Source organism: Rhinoraja longicauda, chromosome 38 (genome assembly GCF_053455715.1).
Source record: "Rhinoraja longicauda isolate Sanriku21f chromosome 38, sRhiLon1.1, whole genome shotgun sequence".
Lineage (NCBI taxonomy): Eukaryota > Metazoa > Chordata > Chondrichthyes > Rajiformes > Arhynchobatidae > Rhinoraja > Rhinoraja longicauda.
In genome coordinates, this window is record NC_135990.1 from 8,653,690 (window position 1) to 8,672,280 (window position 18,591).

The following is an 18,591-nucleotide window of genomic DNA, read 5'->3' on the forward strand; positions in this document are numbered from 1 at the left end:
GGGTGGGGATGGGGATGGGGTGGAGTGAGGATGGGTCTAGTGGACTGGGGTGGAGTGTAACGGAGTAGGGAGGAGTGTAATGGTGTGGGGTGGTGTGTAATGGTGTGGGGTGGAGTGTAACGGAGTAGGGAGGAGTGTAATGGTGTGGGGTGGACTGTAATGGTGTGGGGTGGTGTGTAATGGTGTAGGATGGAGTGTAACAGAGTGGGATGGGGTGGAGTGTAATGGAGTGGGATGGGGTTGTATCAAGGATGGCCTTCGGATGTTTTGCAAGTTCCAAGGGCCATCCCCTTCCCCCCCCCCCCCCCCCCACCCCCCAGGGTCTCTGAGGGTGCTGGCCATGTCACCCTGGCCTGGCCTTGGACTTGCACCAGGGTGCGGTGTTGGCAGGAGAGGGCGACGGAGGGCAAGGAACCTGATGTCTTTTTGGATGTCTTTTTAGCCGTTGGGAGCAGAAGGTTGCAACGTCCCACCACAGCTCAAGAAGGTGGTGGGCTCTCTGGCCAACTGCACGGGCCTATGTAGCCAGGCCTCCATCCTGCTCCATTGTCGTGCGTGGGGTGTTGGGGGACTGGGTGGGGAGGCGGTGGCAAGAATACTGGCTGTCCTAAACCCACCCTCGCCCACAGAGCAGTTGCTCCACCCCAAGGTCCTCCATGGTCCTCCCATGCCAAGGGTCCCAACCTGGAGGTGCCACGATCTGGAGGCTTGAGAGCCGATGGAAACCACCCCACCAACACGCAAGGACCAACACATTGAGTCTGGGGCCTCTCGCTTGCTCGGAAACAGCAGGAGAGGATCCTTCACTAACAAGGCGATGCTGGTGTGGTTGGGGTTGGGGTGGGACAGTCCCTTCATGAGACAGCGACAGACTCTGTCAGTGCCTGACCCAAATTCAATCGCCCGGAGTGTAAAAGCTAAGGGGTCCTCCTCACAGCCCAACGCGTCCACTGTCTACTGGAACTCACCGAGCTTCTACAAACACCCTTGGCGACGACGGTGCTGCCAAGAATGTCGCCCATGCCAAGCTTGCCCGCTGGTGGTTTGGGGGTGCGTTGGCACCACTGTGCCCCTCTCTCACACATACGTGGGATGGCAGGGAGTGGGGAGGTCAGGGGGTCTACGCAGGAGAAACGATCGCCTAGCCAACGAAGACCGGACCGGATTAACAAGACACGAGGCCTGGACAGAATCACCCAGATATCCAGAAAGTGGGCGCACACCTCCGATCTTAGTCCGGCTTAAAGGTCTGGTTTTACACAGGTCAGGACAGGCACACAATGCTGGAGCAACTCAGCGGGACAGGCAGCATGTCTGGAGAGAAGGAACGGGCGACGTTTCGGCCCAGAACGTCGCACATTTCTCCTCCCCAGAGACGCTGCCTGTCCCGCTGAGTTACTCCAGCGTTTCGCGTCTACCTTCGGTGTCGTCCAGCATCTGCAGTTCCTTCCGGTCGAGGGTCGGCTTCTCCCCAGATATATACAACGGACAACTCGAGTGACAAATATAGTGGGACGCGGTCGATCTCGATAGAAAACAGCTGCCTGCCCCACACCGACAAGTCCCACGTCACACAACCGTACTGAAATGAATCAAGTGCTCGACAGAGTTGCTAAGATGGCCACCGACCGTGTTGTTAGTGATTTTTTTAAAATCAAAAAACGTTTTTGCTATTACAGATTTGAGACAACTGACGAGACTGTAAATCAGACAAACATTAGTAACCAGCTGTGATCTGAGGATCTGTGGTTTTGATGAGCAGTAATGTGGTGCGGAGTGTGAAGGCGGAGGTTGCTTTGTCAAGGAGGTCACTGGCTGGGAACACCAGCCGCTCGTTGCTGGAGATCTAACCCACTCCGTCTCACTATGGGGCAGGCAGTCCTTGAGGCACCACTCCCCCCCCCCCCCCAGTGCCCAAGGCCTTGCTGTGATGGACCTTCGGTCAGGCAGCACTGAGTGCCAGGGTTACTCAGCGGGCCGGGCAGCGTCTCTGGAGGACATGGACGGGCGACGTTTCAGCTCGAGTCTGAAGAGAGGTCTCGGCCAGAAACGTCGCCTGTCCGCATTCTCCACAGATGCCTCCTGACCCGCTGAGCTTTGTCGGCTCATCCTATTGCCAACCAGGCTTTGTCCTGCCCCTCCTATCTTCCACCTTCCTCCCACCCACCTCCCCTCTCTTTTGTGTGTCGAGCAGTTCCTTGGCCACTCTTCACTGGGTCAGTGACGAGGAAGGAAGGGGAGGCAACCAGGATGCTGTGGAAAGGGGGTGGATGTTGGCGTTCCCTCGTGCCCTGCTAGGCATAGATGAACCAAAAGGCAGGACTGAATGTGCCACCACCTCGCCCGACAGTGGGCAAGCACCCACCCACCCCCCTCACGGTCAGGCAGTCCCAGTAACTGAAGACAGACACAAAACGCTGGTGTGACTCCGCGGGTCAGGCAGCATCTCCAGAGAGAAGGAATGGGTGACGTTTCGGGTCGAGACTCTTCTTCAGCCTGAAGAAGGGCCTCAACCCGAAATGTCACCCATTTCTTCTCTCCCGAGATGCTGCCTGACCCGCTGAGTTTACTCCAGTGCCTACCTTCGATTCAAACCGGCATCTGCCCACACCAGTAACTGAAGGTACGGGCATCAATTGATGGGAAAGGACGAGTGTGGAGTTGGTGGACAATTTCGTTCAGAGGTAAAGCGGCATCATCTGGTGCAACTTCGGCCAAACTAACCAGGACCAGGTGACGTCTGATTCTGATCAAACACTTCTAGTCCCAGGGAAGGGGACAGAACGGCAAGAGCCCTTAATGAGGACTGCGATGGGCATGTAACGCTGTCCCCACTCGCACTTGTCCTGCTGTACATTATTGCTCCCTGTCTTGTTATTGAAGTGTTTTTTGAGTTCCGTCCCACCTCTCCCCTCAGATGGACTTTGTGTTGCGTCTCTGGTACCTACATGCCGATCTCTCAATGCCGATTCCCTTCCACGCCTAGGGTTGCCAACTGTCCCCGTATTAGCCGGGACGTCCCGTATCTTGGGCTGAATTGGTTTGTCCCGTACGGGGACCGCCCCCTTGTTGGTAGGGTTTCGCCAACTTCCCCACTCCGAAATAAGGGTGACGTTACCGCCCCGCGCCCCGCCCGACCTCACCCAGTCAGCGGCCACGCGCTCCCGCTCCACCAATGGCGGCCGCCATTGGTGGAGCGGGAGCGCGCGGCCGCTGGCTGGGTGAGGTCGGGCGGGGCGCGGGGCAGTGACGTCACCCTCTCCCGTATTTGGCAGTACCCTATCCACACCCACCCGTGGAAGGAGGGTGCCCTTCCTCCTGACCCACGTTGGTGAGGCGCGAGGAACGCTGAGCTTCCCCCAATCCAAAACTGGACCCCGAGACCCAGGGTAGTGTCTGACCCTTCCTCAAAGCCTGCCATCCCCAGCAGGACTGCCCGCCTGATGGTGACGATCTCGGTGGGAACAGGCCAGAGTGTGTCCAGCTTGGATATCCCGCTACCCGGGGCTGAACCTGCCGCTGTGGTTCCATGCCAAGGGAAGGGGAGAGGTGCTTTGTTAGACCTCAGGGATACAGCGTGGAAACAGGCCCTTCGGCCCACCGAGCCCACGCCGCACCGTACCACTAACGACCCTGCACATTAGGGACCATTGTAGAAGCCAATTGACCGACAACCCTTTTGGGAGGAAACCGGAGCATCCGGATAAAACCCACGTGGGTCACGTACAAACTCCGTACAGGCAAGCACCCGTTGTCGGGATCGAACCCGGGTCTCTGGCGCTGTAAGGCATCGACTCTACCGCTGAGCCCCTGCTAGATACAACCAACTAGGGACCATCCAACTGCTGTGTGTTCAATTCCCCGTGCCAGCTTGCCACTGTAGTGATTAATTGTGCTGCCCGGCCTTTAACCTAGCCCCTTCACAACCCAGCCAGTGACCTCTGTCAAGGAGGCCAGCAACCAGCCCAAGGTTTCTTTAGTTTGATGTGGTTTGTGAATTGTTGAGGTTTCCTGGATACTGCACTGTCTTTCAGATTGCTGAATGCGAGATGTATTTTATATATAATATATATTAAAAAATAAGAGGTAGATAAATGCTTAAAAATATCAACAAACAAAAAAAAAAACAACCTGTCCCCCCTTGTCAGGTAACATTTAAAATACAACTCTTCAATCAGTACTGATTTGAATTTAGCCCATTTTACAGTGATTTTAACTGATATTACAAAATAAATTAAAAACAAATCCTACATAGATTACCTTTTTAATTAACAGAAAATTAAAAGTAATGTAATGGGACATTGATAAACGGGAAACTAGAACTAATCTAGGAAAGGAATAAGAAAAAAAAAACTCACTATAAAGTTACATCTGGTCACAAATTTCGGTCACTATTGATTTGTATTTTTTGTTGTTCCTGTACTTGAGTTAACTGCCTTCCAGTCCAGGCTGGGGGGGGGTTGTCCTTCCACTAAACGTTTACTGACGATCGCACCGGTTTTCACCGGTGTTTACGGTGGGATGGGATACGTCCTGTGTATTCGAAGACACAACCCCACCCACAGGCAGGTGCCACCTCTGGATATAGGAAGGTCCAGCCGTTTTACCCTGGCCAAGGTTCGAGCCAATGCTCCCTCCCTCCCCGAGAGAGGAGGGGACAGCGTCGGGCACGAGTCGTGAGGGGCGCCGCCGTCCCGGGCTCGCCCCCCCGGGTCTCGTCAGCGTCCTCGCATGCGGGCTTGGCAGGACGCGACATCGAAAGAAATGTCGGGGTGCTTTACCCATTGCGCCTAAACGAACCAAACTGTGCCCGTTTCTTTTTAGTTGACCCCCCCCTCTCTCTTTCCCGACAGCCTGGCAATATTAGAGTACAGTCGATGCCAGATATTCGCAGGGGGAGGTTTCCCACCAGCGCCCTGTCGGGTTTTGGGGGGGGGGGGGGGGGGGAGCTGACATTTTTTCTGTCGGAAGGCACAAAGCCTTCGCTGTCAACTCTGCAACGTCAGAGCGTGAAGACGTGACAAACAGGGCAAACCGCAGAGCTACAAAGCTGCCGGCTTCCACAAGTCCCCCCTTCTCTCTGGTAATGATCGGTAAAGTTAAAGGTAAAAAATCCTGGACAGGAAAGAGTTGCAAAGAACACAACAAAAATAACACCGCCATTGTATTTAAAGTCGAGCTGTCAGGATATCGAACCCAGTTTGTCTTTTCTTACAAAACAAAAAGCCTTGGGTAATCTTTTTTGGTGAAAACAAGAAAGCAAACAATTTTTTACACATGAACGGAAATTTTTTTTTTTAACATGGAGACACTGAGAAAGACACATACTAGTATTGAACTGTTTGACCTGAGTATATTTCTTATCACGCCCTGTACTGAATGTTTCTGTTAGGCTACGCTGTCATTGTTTTTTGGGAAAGATAACGGCCTACGTTCTCGGATAAACACGAGGCACAACGCAAAAGATACGTCTTCCTGCTTCCTGCATGAATTTTTCGCTCGGGAAACGACAAAGAAACACGCGAAGGTAGCAACTCGAAGGGGCTACACTTTCGGTACCAATACCAAGAAGAAATAAAAGTCAATTTGAACCATTCAGAAACTGGTTGAAAGAAACAGAAGGGCGGTTGGTTGCGTGTAGAGGGAAAAAAGGGACATGTCTTGAAGGTAAAGTAGATTTCATCCCCAGAGTTAAAGGGGGAAAAAAAAATTATAGCAGCTTTTCTTTAAAGACAGGTCGATAATAAACCATAAAAGTTATAAAAGTGACACAATGAGTATTCAAAGATTAATGGTCAAACATAGAACTGCAAGACCCATTCTCTAGGATTCTACTGAAATAGTACTGAACATATCAGAGAATACTTAGCACTTAACTGCTCCTTTTTTGTCCTTCTTTTGCGTTCGCTGGTTCAGTTTAACCTTGGCCGCCCGCGCCCGCGAGGAGCCGCTGCCTTCTCCATCCGCCTCTCTCTCAGCACTGCGCGGGGCACTGCCTCCTCCTCCTCCTCCCCACAACGTCGGCTGCGGCCTGGGCTCTGCCTCGTCCCCCACCCCCCCCAGAGACACTGACCACCTCCGGGGATGCTGGTCCAACCATGCCCATCCATGGGCTTATTGTTACAGAGTCAACTTAGTCCCAGTGTAGAAAGATGAGACAGGCTGGTCAAAGAGACAAGTGTGTGTGCATGTGTGAGTGCGTGTATGTGTGAGTGTGTGTGAGAGTGCGTGTATGTGTGAGTGTGTGTGTGTTGTGTGCGTGTATGTGTGAGTGTGTGTATGTGTGAGAGTGTGTGTGTGTGAATGTATCAGTATGTATGCACATGAACGCACTCAAACTGAACAAACCTGTCAGCTTGGTTCAATGAGATGAGTGTGTGGGTGGGTGTGTGTGTGTGTGTGTATGTGTGTGTGTGTGTTGTGTGCGTGTATGTGTGAATGCGTGTGTGTGTGAGTGCATGTGTGTGTGAATGTGTGCATGTGTATGTGTGAGTGTGTGTGTGTATGTGCTGTGTGAGTACGTGTGTTGTGTGTGTGTATGTGTGAGTGTGTGTATTGGTGTGTATGTACATGAATACACTCAAGTTAAACAAACCTGTCAGGTTAGTTCAATGCGACGAGTGTGTGTGCGTGTGTGTACACCTGTGTGTGCGTGTGTGTACACCTGTGTGTGCGTGTGTGTACACCTGTGTGTGCGTGTGTACACCTGTGTGTGCGTGTGTGTATGCCTGTGTGTGCGTGTGTGTACACCTGTGTGTGCGTGTGTGTACACCTGTGTGTGCGTGTGTGTACACCTGTGTGTGTGTATGTGTATGCCTGTGTGTGCGTGAGAATGTATTAGTGTGTATGCACACTCAATAAGACAAATGTGTGTGAATGTGTGTGCGTATGTGGGCATGTGTGCGAATGTATTAGTGTGTGTGTGCATGTGAACACACTCAGATTGAACATGCCCGCCTCTCTGTGAAACACTTTTTCTCTTCTTACCCCGTCCTTCCGACGCGTCGAGACACAATTTTCCTAATGGAAACAATTCCGTTTTTCCGTGTTTTGGCAACATTAGTCAGTGGAGAAAGATGACTGGAGGCAGGAAGATGGCCATGGCCCGAAAGGGGGACTCATCGCTGCGGCCTCTCCACACAGGCTGGGGCCTCTCCGTCCACAGGCTGCGGCCTCTTCTCCCACAGGCTGCGGCCTTTCCACACAGGCTGTGGCCTCTTCTCCCACAGGCTGCGGCCTTTCCACACACAGGCTGCGGCCTTTCCACACACAGGCTGCGGCCTTTCCACACACAGGCTGCGGCCTTTCCACACAGGCTGCGTCCTTTCCACACACAGGTTAGTGCCTCTTCTCCCACAGGCTGCGGCATCTTCTCCCACAGGCTGCGGCCTTTCCACACACAGGCCACGGCCTCTCCAGGTTTGCTTTGTGAGCAGACACAGACAGGGCGCACGCATCCATGTAGTCGGCACAGGGCCCGGCGGCGGCGGTGGCACCAAGGAGCAGAGCCACCAGCCCCACTCTTCTCTGCAAAGAGGCGCTCCTCTCTCTCTCTCTCTCTCTCTCTGACATCAGATATGTTTAAGGATGCAGTGGGAGGCCTGGGGCCCAGTCCTGCAGGCCAGGAGTTTGGTGAGCCTGCTGTTCAGGCCCCCGTCGGCATTGTCCATTAGTTTTGTTTTCTTCCCGGGAAAAACCGTTTGCATATGAAATATGGTGGTGGCTTGAGACGCATTCTCCCCACTGTGCAGCAATGGCAGTTTTAGATCTACTGAGAGACAGTAGGGTTGCATGTGTGTGTGTGGGAGTATCTGTCTGCAATGGTGCTGTCCGGTATGCATGTGTGTCTATCTGCATGCATGGGTGAATGCCTGTCTGCACCCAGTGTGTCTGCGCGTTTGTGCGTATTTGTTTGCGAGCACGTGGACACGTGTGTCTGTGTTTGTGCTCATGTATGCATGAGTGTCTTTGCACGTGAGTCTGTGCACAGGCGCATGCGTGCTCGCGTGAGCGCACACGCGTCTTTGCACGTGCTCGTGCGCACGCGAGTGTGTGTATGTATGAGTTCGTGTGTGCACGTTCGTCCGTATGCATGTACGCATGTGGGCTTGTGTAAGTGTGTGCGCATGCGTTTGCGTGTACATGTGTATGCAAGTACGCACGTGTGTGTGTGTATGTGTGTGAGCATGTGTGTGTTTGTGTGTGAGCATGTGTGTGTGTGTGCGAGCAGGTTTGCGTGCGAGCATGTGTGTGCGTGCTCCCGGGCGTGTGTGTGTGCATGTGTGTGTGTGTGCATGTGAGCATGTGTGTGTGTGTGCATGTGTGAGCATGTGTGCGTGTGCGTGTGAGCATGTGTGTATGAGCATGTGTGTGTGTGTGCATGTGTGTGTGTGAGCATGTGTGTGCGTGTGCGTGTGAGCATGTGTGTATGAGCATGTGTGTGCGTGTGTGTGTGTGCAGGGGATCAGCAGGCTGTGGACTGGGGCAGAGGCAGCACCTTGTCATTCTTCCTGCCGCCGTTCATGTGTGTGTAGGGCTGCCTCTCGTCGAAGCTGCCCCTCAGCACGATGCTGGGCCCATTCTCCGCCTTGTGGGCCACGTGTTTGTCGGCGGGGTGCTGCAGCATGGAGGACGGGTCGAGCGGCACGCTCTCCATGTTCTCCGTCTCCAAGTCAAACTCCTCCTGGTCGCGGCTCCTGCAGTCCTCGCTGTAGAAGTACGCCACCTCCTTGAAGGACGGCTCCAGGTCCCCCTTGATGCTCTGGATGATCTCCGTGAACGAGGGCCGCATCTTGGGGTTGTACTGCCAGCACATGCGCATCAGCTCAAACCTGCTGGGGAAGGGAGGGGCAGACAACAGAGGCTCAGAGGAGGGGGTAGCACTTGGCCCACCACATCCCCCACCCCCACACTCTCCTCCCCCCTGCACACTCCCCTCTCCACCACCCCACACATTCCCCCCCCCACACAATCCTCCCCCCCGCACACCCTCCCCTCCCCACCACCCCACACATTCCCCCCCTCCCCACACTCTCCTCACCACCCCCACTCCTCCCCCCTGCACACTCCCCTCCCCACCACCTCACACATTCCCCCCTCCCACACACTCCCCTCCCCGCACACCCTCCCCACCACCCCACACATTCCCCCCCTCCCCACACACTCTCCTCACCACCCCCCACTCCTCCCCCCTGCACACTCCCCTCGCCACCACCCCACACATTCCACCCCCACACTCCTCCCCCCCACACACTCCCCTCCCCACCACCCCACACATTCCCCCCCTCCCCACATACTCTCCTCACCACCCCACACTCTTCCCCCCTGCACACTCCCCTCCCCACACATTCCCCCCCCACACTCCTCCCCCCCGCACACCCTCCCCTCCCCACCACCCACACATTCCCCCCCTCCCCACACACTCTCCTCACCACCCCACACACTCCTCCCCCCTGCACACTCCCCTCCCCACCACCCCACATTCCTCCCCCCACATACTCCTCCCCCCCTGCACACACTCCACTCCCCTCCCCGCCACCCCACACATTCCCCCCTCCCCGCACACCCTCCCCACCACCCCACACATTCCCCCCCTCCCCACACACTCTTCCCCCCACCCACACTCCTCCCCCCACCCACACTCCTCCCCCCTGCACACACTCCTCCCCCCTCCCACACACTCCCCTCCTCACCACCCCACATTCCCCCCCCACACACATTCCTCGCACACCCTTCCCCCACACTCCTCCCCTCTGCACACTCCCCTCCCCACCACCCCACACATTCCTCCCCCCCACATACTCCTCCCCCCCACACACACTCCCCTCCCCACCACCCCACACCCTCCCCTCCCCCCCACACACACTCCCCTCCCCCCCCCACTTAGGGTTGCCAACTGTCCCGTATTAGCCGGGATATCACGTGGGACATCATCCTTTGTCCCGTATTTGGGAGTGAGTTCCAGTCAGTGGGGCCTGGTTTAATTAGTTCAGAGACACAGAGTGTGTAAATATGCAAGAGTTGCCATGGTTATAAGCACTGCTTGATAGGACAACTGGTTTAGTTTAGACATACAGTGTGGAAACAGGCCCATCAACTCCCCGAGCCAGCGCCGACCACAGCGATCCCCGCTCACTAACACTATCCTACGCACACTAGGGGCAATTTCACATCTATACCAAGCTAATTAACCTACAAACCTGCACGTCTTTGGAGTGTGGGAGGAAACCGGAGCGCCCGGAGAAAACCCACGCAGGTCACGGGGAAAAACGTACAAACTCCGCAGGGACAGCGAACCCGGGATCTCCGGCGCTCTTCAAAGCCTAACAATAGTCTTCAGAGTTTACAAGTTTTAGGAGCAGAATTAGACCATTCGGCCCATCAAGTCTACTCCGTCATTCATTCAATCAATCATGGCTGATCTTTCTTTCCCTCTCGACCCCATTCTCCTGCCTTCTCCCCACAACCCCTGACAGCCGTGTGATGACCCTTCCTCTCTCACGTGGGAGTGCAGGGAGGCAGTTGGCAGTGGGCGAGGCTGTGGCGACTGGCACCAACCTGCCCTCCTCCAGCAGGCAGCCGCGGCGACGCGGGGCGCCCGTGTCGTGACCTCTGGGCTGCACAGCGGGGCATCACGCGCTGTTTGCTGTTCGCTGGGGACGGAGTATTTATATCAATGAGGAAGTAGATCTTGTTTCAAGCCAGCAGATTCGTGGAGTCAAACAGCGGGGAATCAAGGCCCTTCGGCCCAACTCACCCATGCCAACCAAAGAGCCACATCTATGCTACTCCCACCTGCCACATATCCTATCCATGTGCCTGTCCAAATCTGTACACTAAAACTCCGTTTATTTGTTTGTTTGTTCCTGAACTACAGCCAAAACGGTACCCGATAGCGCGACAATTTTAGGCCCACCTTACTCACCGCCGTCCCTTTGGTGCTAATGGAAGAAGTTTCACTGAAATCCGTGTTATAGTTTTAAAGTTATTCACATTTTAACGTGTGAGTCTATCTCCTAGGGAGGGAGGGGGGGGGAGGGAGGGGGGGGGGGAGGGAGGATAAGGGGGGTTGAGGGGGATGGAGTGGGTGGGAGGGGAAGGGGAGGGAATGGGGAGGAGGGAGGGGGAGGGGGGAGGGGTGGAGGGAGGGTGAGAGGAGTGGAGGGGGGGAAAGAGGGGGAGAGGAGTGGTGGGGGGAAGGAGGGGGAGGGGAGGGGAGGGAGGGGAGGGGAGGGAGGGGGGTGGGGAAGGAGGGAATGGGGAGGAGGGAGGGGAGGAGGGTGGGAGGGGAGGAGGGGGAGGGGAGGAGGGGGAGTATGATAGGAGGGGAGGGGTGGAGGGAGGGAGGGTGAGAGGAGGGGAGGGGTAGGGGGCGGAGGGGAGGGAGGGGGAGGAGTGAGAGGAGAGTGAGGGGTGAGGAGGGGTAGGGTGAGGGGAGAGGAGGGGTAGGGGGTGGAGGGAGGGGGAGTAGGGGAGGAGGGAGGGAGGGTGAGAGGAGGGGGAGGGGTAGGGGATTGAGGAGAGGGTGCTGCACCAATGCAGGAGAGGTTTGGGCCCAACAGGTCCACTTGGTCTAGTATCTTTTAAATGTTGTCAATCAGTCTGAAGAAGGGTCCCGACCCGAAACGTCACCCATTCCTTCTCATTCCCCCAGCTTTTTGTGTCTATCGTTGGTGTACATCCAGCCTCTGCAGTTCCTTCCAAAACTAAAGTTGGACCCCAGTCAACAGCCAAGAAGGGCTCTCTGCCGTGACCTTGGTCACACTGTGCTGGCTCAGTACTCTGTATCCCAGGGCTCTGAAATTAATCTCCACCTCACGTCGCTATGACGTCCAGCAGAGACGTCAACAGGCTCAGTCAGGGCAGGCATGCAGGAGGCAGGCACACGAGAGGGCTGGGCAGGTTTACAGCCCACGATGCTGCTCCATAACGATGCTGCCGGGGGAGCCAGCCTTTAAAGGACAGCGCTCACACCGATCACTGCTCAACACCCCCCCCCCTCACCTCCTCCCCTCACGCGTTGGATGACTCCACTGTCTGCCTACGTCAGGATGGGCACCCACTGAGAACTAACTGGTGGGTGCCGAAAGTTAGAAACATCGTTACATAGACAATAGGCGCAGGAGTCGGCCATTTTGAGCCAGCACCGCCATTCAATGTGATCATGGCCGATCATCCAAAATCATGCTGCCTGACCTGCTGAGTTACTCCAGCATTTTGTGAATAAATACATCCAAAATCAGTGCCCCGTTCCTGCTTTCTCCCCGTATCCCCTGATTCCCTTATCCCTAAGAGCTCTATCTAGCTCTCTCTTGAAAACATCCAGAGAATTGGCCTCCATTGCCTTCTGTGGCAGAGAATTCCACAGATTCACAACTCTCTGGGTGAAAACGTTTTTCCTCGTCTCAGCCCTAAATGGCCGAACTGTGACCGCTGGTTCTGGACTCCCCCGACATGGGGAACATTTTTCCTGCTGTCCAATCCCGTAAGAATTTTATCTGTTTCTAATAAGATCCCCTCTCAACCTTCTAAATTCCAGTGAATACAAGCCCAGTCGATCCATTCTTTCATACGTCAGTCCAGCCATCCCGGGAATTAAGAGGAACACAGAGGAACAAAGAGCAGTAGGGCGCTGGAACAGGCCTTTCGGCCCACAATGTCTGTGCCGAACTTGATGCCAATGTTCCGTTCTGAATGGTAACACCCGGTTTTTGTTCCAGGCAATACTGAACAGCCAAGTTCAACTCAAGAGGAGGAATTTCTTTCGGGTGGTGGATCTGTGGGATTCATTGCCACAGGCGTCTGTGGAGGCCAAGTCATTGGATATTCTCAAGGCGGATTCTTGATTAGAAGGGGTGTCAGGTGTTATGAGGAGGAGGCAGGAGAATGGGGTTGAGAGGGTTTGATAGATCAGCCATGAGTGAATGGCGGATTGGACTTGATGGGTCAATAGACAATAGACAATAAACAATAGGTGCAGGAGTAGGCCATTCGGCCCTTCGAGCCAGCACCGCCATTCAATGTGATCTTGGCTGATCATTCTCAATCAGTACCCCGTTCCTGCCTTCTCCCCATACCCCCTGACTCCACTATCCTTAAGAGCTCTATCTAGCTCTCTCTTGAATGTATTCAGAGAATTGGCCTCCACTGCCTTCTGAGGCAGAGAATTCCACAGATTCACAACTCTCTGACTGAAAAAGTTTTTCCTCATCTCCGTTCTAAATGGCCTACCCCTTATTCTTAAACTGTGGCCCCTTGTTCTGGACTCCCCCAACATTGGGAACATGTTTCCTGCCTCTAACGTGTCCAACCCCTAAATAATCTTATACGTTTCGATAAGATCCCCTCTCATCCTTCTAAATTCCAGTGTATACAAGCCTAGTCGCTCCAGTCTTTCAACATATGACAGTCCCGCCATTCCGGGAATTAACCTAGTGAACCTACGCTGCACGCCCTCAATAGCAAGAATATCCTTCCTCAAATTTGGAGACCAAAACTGCACACAGTACTCCAGGGTCCAATGGCCTCATTCTGCTCCTAGAACTTCTGAACTAATTCCCTCTGCCTGCATCCCACCATTCCCTGCATATCGATGTGGCTATCCAAAAGCCTCTTAAACGCCACAATCATTACTGCCTCCACCACCACCCCTGGCAGTGTGCCAGACCCCCACCACTCTCTGTGTTAAAAAAAACTAGCCTGCTCATCTCCTTCAAACTTCCCCCCTCTCACCTTCAAACTCTGCCCTCTAGTCTTTGACATTTCCACCTTGGGTTCCGGCCGACTCTCATCATTTTATAAACTTCTATCAGGTCAGCACGGTGGCGCAGCGGTAGAATTGCTGCCTTACAGTGCCAGAGATATGGGTTCAATCCTGACGTCGGATGCTGTCTGTGCGGAGTTTGCACGTTTCCGCTGTGACCACACGGGGTTTTCTCCGGGTGCTGCGGTTTCCTCCCACATCCCAAAGACGAGCGGGCGTGTACGTTAACCGGCCCTCTGTTAATGGCCTCTAACGTGTAGGAGATGGGTGAGTGGATGGGAAAGGAGGCGAGAGGGATAACGTACAACTGGTGTGAATGGGTGATCGATGGTCGGCGTGGACTCGGTGGGATCGACCCATAGACAATAGGTGCAGGAGGAGGCCATTCGGCCCTTCGAGCCAGCACCGCCATTCAATGTGATCATGGCTGATCATTCTCAATCAGTACCCCGTTCCTGCCTTCTCCCCATACCCCCTGACTCCGCTATCCTTAAGAGCTCTATCCAGCTCTCTCTTGAATGCAATCAGAGAATTGGCCTCCACTGCCTTCTGAGGCAGAGAATTACAGGTCACGGGGAGTGTGGGGACGGTGGGCCAGCAGCCGTGGGATGGGCCGAAGAGCCAGGGACCGTGCTGGGACAATGCACAAGGCAACCAGTTACTGTGGGCGTCACGGTGGCGCAGCGGTAGAGTTGCTGCCTCACAGCGAATGCAGCGCCGGAGACCCGGGTTCCATCCCGACTACGGGTGCTGTCTGTACGGAGTTTGTACGTGACCCGCGTGGGTTTTCTCCGGGATCTCCGGTTTCCTCCCACACTCCACAAAGACGTACAGGTACGTAAGTTAATTGGCTTGGTATACTGTAAGTGTAAATTGTCCCTGGTGTGTGTAGGCTTGTGTTAGCGTGCGGGGATCGCTGGTCGGCGCGGCCGAGGGGCCTGTTTCCGCGCTGTGTCTCTAAATTAAACTAAACTAAACTCCAGGAGTCCCGGCCTACAACACTGGGATAAAATGGCAGGTTAAAAGTGCAGCAAACTCCTGGGGAAATCAGGAATGATAAGCTTTGATGATACAGCAATTTAATTTTAGAATAGCTGCAAATTAATTGCTGGTTTTTATAAGTGACAGTAATTGCTGATATACTCACCAATTTTACAGTCAGGAATTTGATTTGCTGCTATCTGCAAGATTGCCAACATGGCTAAATTAAATCCCACTACTTTCCCACGCCAAGCAAACCCTGCACAGAGGCACGTTGGCTTTTGCCTCTCGGCCTCCACTTGCACCCTGACACTAGGGTTGCCAACTATCTCACTCCCAAATAAGGGACAAGGTGACGTCACCGCCCCGCGCCCCACATGATCTCACCCAACCAGCGGCCACGTGCTCCCGCTCCACCAATGGCGGCCACTGTCCCGCTGCCCAGATTACAGGTGAGGGGGGAAAGATTTAATAGGAACCTGAGGGGTAACTTTTTCACACAAAGGGCGGTGGGTGTATGGAACGAGGTGCTGGAGGAGGTAGTTGAGGCAGGGACTATCGCGACGTTTTTAAGAAAGGTTTAGGGCGGTCACGGTGGCGCAGCGGTAGAGTTGCTGCCTTACAGCGAACGCAGCGCCGGAGACCCGGGTTCCATCCCGACTACGGGCGCCGTCTGTGCGGAGTTTGTACGTTCTCCCCGTGACCTGCGTGGGTTTTCTCTGAGATCTTCGGTTTCCTCCCACACTCCAAAGACGTACAGGTTTGCAGGTTAATTGGCTTGGTGTAAATGTAAAGATCGTCCCTGGTGGGTGTTGGATAGTGTTAGTGTGCGGGGATCGCTGGTCGGCGAGGACCCGGTGGGCCGAAAGGGCCTGTTTCCGCGCTGTATCTCTAAACTAAACTAAGCATTTAGACAGGTACATGGATAGGACAGGTTTGGAGGGATGTGGGCCAAATGCGGGCAGGTGAGACTAGTGAAGATGGCGCATGTTGGTCGGTGTGGTCGGAGGACCTGTTTCAATAGACTATAGGTGCAGGAGGAGGCCATTCGGCCCTTCGAGCCAGCACCGCCATTCAATGTGATCATGGCTGATCATTCTCAATCAGTACCCCCGTTCCTGCCTTCTCCCCATACCCCCTGACTCCGCTATCCTTAAGAGCTCTATCCAGCTCTCTCTTGAATGCATTCAGAGAATTGGCCCCCACTGCCTTCTGAGGCAGAGAATTCCACAGATTCACAACTCTCTGACTGAAAAAGTTTTTCCTCATCTCCGTTCTAAATGGCCGACCCTTTATCCTTAAACTGTGGCCACCCTGAATGACTCTGTGAAGGTCCTATGGCACTGCAACCCCGTCTCTCGTCCCCCCGCCAGCGTTGAGGTGGGACTTACAGACTGTCGGGGCAGGGGTCTGGCCGCTCCAGTAAGCCGCCCTCCATCACAAAGCGCAGCACCTGCTCATTGGACATGCCCTGGTAGGGCTGCTCTGCCAGCGTGGCGATCTCCCACAGCACCACGCCAAACGACCTGTAGGGGGCAGAAACACCACCCGTCACTTCAACCGGGCCCACCTCATCTCCCGTGTGGGAAGGAACTGCAGATGCTGGTTTCAATCGAAGGTCGACACAAAATGCTGGAGCAACTCAGCGGGACGGGCAGCATCTCTGGAGAGAAGGAATGGGCGACGTTTCGGGTCGAGACCTTTCTTCAGACTCAGTTTATTGCACATCTTTCAATCATCTGTTCAATCAATGTCTCTTGTTTCTCTTTCAGACTCTCCGACTCTCTGTCCGAAGAAGGGTCTCGACCCGAAATGTCACCCATTCCTTCTCTCCAGAGATGCTGCCTGTCCCGCTGAGTGACTCCAGCATTTTGTGTCTGTCGACCTGGTCTCCCGGTTACCAAACACTTTAATTCCCCTTCTCATTCCCCTTCCCACACTGACCTTTCTGTCCTGGGCCTCCTCCATTGTCAGAGTGAGGCCCAGCATGAATCGGAGGAACAGCACCTCATATTTCGCTTGGGCAGCTTACACCCCAGCGGTATGAACGTTGATTTCACTATCTTCACGTAACCCCTCTCTCTCCGTCCCTCCCCCACCCAAGTCATTGTGCCAGCTTCAATGTCGTCTGGTTCAGTCTCGTTGTCTGCAACTCGTTTTCACCTAGGTCACAGCTAACAATGGCCTGTCTCTTTTACCCTCATTTCTTTGTGGCACAACTTTCATTCATTTGTTCAATGAGAGGGAAAAAGAGGAAAAAAAAGAGAAAGAGAGAGAAAAAAGAGAGAGAAAAGAGAAAAGGCGAGAGAAAAATAGAGAAACAGAGAGAGAAAAAGGGAGAGAGAGAGAGACAGAAAGTAAGAGAGAGAAAAAGAGAGAGAAAATGAGAGGGAAAAAGAAAGAGAAAAAAGAAAAGGAGAGAGAAAGAGAAAAGGTGAGAGAAAAATAGAGAAACAGGGAGAGAAAAAGGGAGAGAGAGAGAGAGAGAGAGAGAGAGAGAGAGAGAGAGAGAGAGAGAGAGGGAGAGAGAGAGAGAGAGAGAGAGAGAGAGAGAGAGAGAGAGAGAGAGAGAGAGAGAAAATGAGAGAAAGATAAAGAAAAAGAGAGAAAAAAAGAGAGAAAAAAAGAGAGAGAGAAAAAAGAGAGAAAGAGGTGAGAGAAAATAGAGAAACAGAGAGAAAAAGGGGAGAGAGATAGAAAATAAGAGAAAGATAAAGATAGAGAAAAATGAGGGAAAAAGAACGAGAAAAAGAGAGAGAAAGAGAGAAAAGGAGAGAAAAGAGAGAGAGAAAATAAGAGAAAGATAAAGAAAGATAGAGAAAAAGAGAGAAAAATGAGGGAGAAAAGAGAGAAAAGGAGCGAGAAAGAGAGAAAAGGAGAGAGAAACAGAGAAAAAAGATAGAGAGAAAATAAGAGAAAGATAGAGAAAGATAGAGAAAAAGAGAGAGAAATGAGGGGAAAAAAGAGAGAGAAAGAGAAAGAGAGAAAAGGAGAGAAAGAGAAATAGAAAAAAGAGAGAAAGAGAGAAAAAAGAGAGAGAGAGAAGATAAAGAAAGATAGAGAAAAAGAGAGAAAAAATTAGGGAAAAAGAAAGAGAAGGAGAGAGAAAAGGAGAAAGAGAGAAAAAGAGAGAGAAAGAGAGAAAAAAAGATAGAGAGAGAAAATAAGAGAAAGATAAAGAAAGATAGAGAAAAGAGAGAAAAATGAGGAAAAAGGAGAGAGAAAGAGAAAGAGAATAAAAGAGAGAAAGAGAGAAAAAAAAGAAGAGAAAAAATAAGAGAAAGATAAAGATAGAGAAAAAGAGAGAAAAATGAGGGAAAAAGAAAGAGAAAGAGAAAAGGAGAGAGAAAGAAAGAAAAGGAGAGAGAAAAAATAGAAAATGAGAGAAAAACTAGAGAAAAAGAGATAAAAAGCGTCCAGCTGGGTGGTAGTTAGGGATTAGTAAAGAGCGTGGGCCTACCAGACATCAGAGTTCGTGGTGAAAACTCCATCTTTCAGGGACTCAGGTGACATCCAGCGGACTGGGAGAAGCCCCTTGCCTCCTTTACGGTAATAATCCGTCTCGTAGATATCGCGGGTCATCCCAAAGTCTGTGAGGAGAGGAAGAACACTTCAGAACGATGTGAGAAACAAAACTGTTGGAGTAAATCAGCGGCTCAGGCAGCGTCTCTGGAGGACATGGATCGGTGGCATCTGGATGCAAGAAACTGCAGATGCTGGTTTACAAAACAAGACACAAAGTGCTGGAGTAACTCAGCATTTTGGGTCGGGACCCTACAAACCCATTCTTCAAATCAAGAAGGGTCCCGACCTGAAATGTCACCTATCCATGTTCTCCACAGATGCTG

At 53.0% G+C, this 18,591-nt stretch overlaps 1 protein-coding gene across 1 annotated transcript in view; it reads right to left on the reverse strand.

Moving 5' to 3' along the window:
- Positions 1 to 3,253: 3,253 nt before the first annotated feature.
- The window catches only part of LOC144610868 (insulin-like growth factor 1 receptor), a 75,742-nt gene continuing 60,404 nt past the window's right edge, over positions 3,254 to 18,591 (reverse strand). The window contains 3 exon segments of the mRNA XM_078429837.1: positions 3,254 to 8,831; positions 16,135 to 16,269; positions 18,204 to 18,353. Of these exon segments, the coding sequence (XP_078285963.1) occupies positions 8,465 to 8,831; positions 16,135 to 16,269; positions 18,204 to 18,353 (652 nt within the window). The 3' untranslated portion in view covers positions 3,254 to 8,464.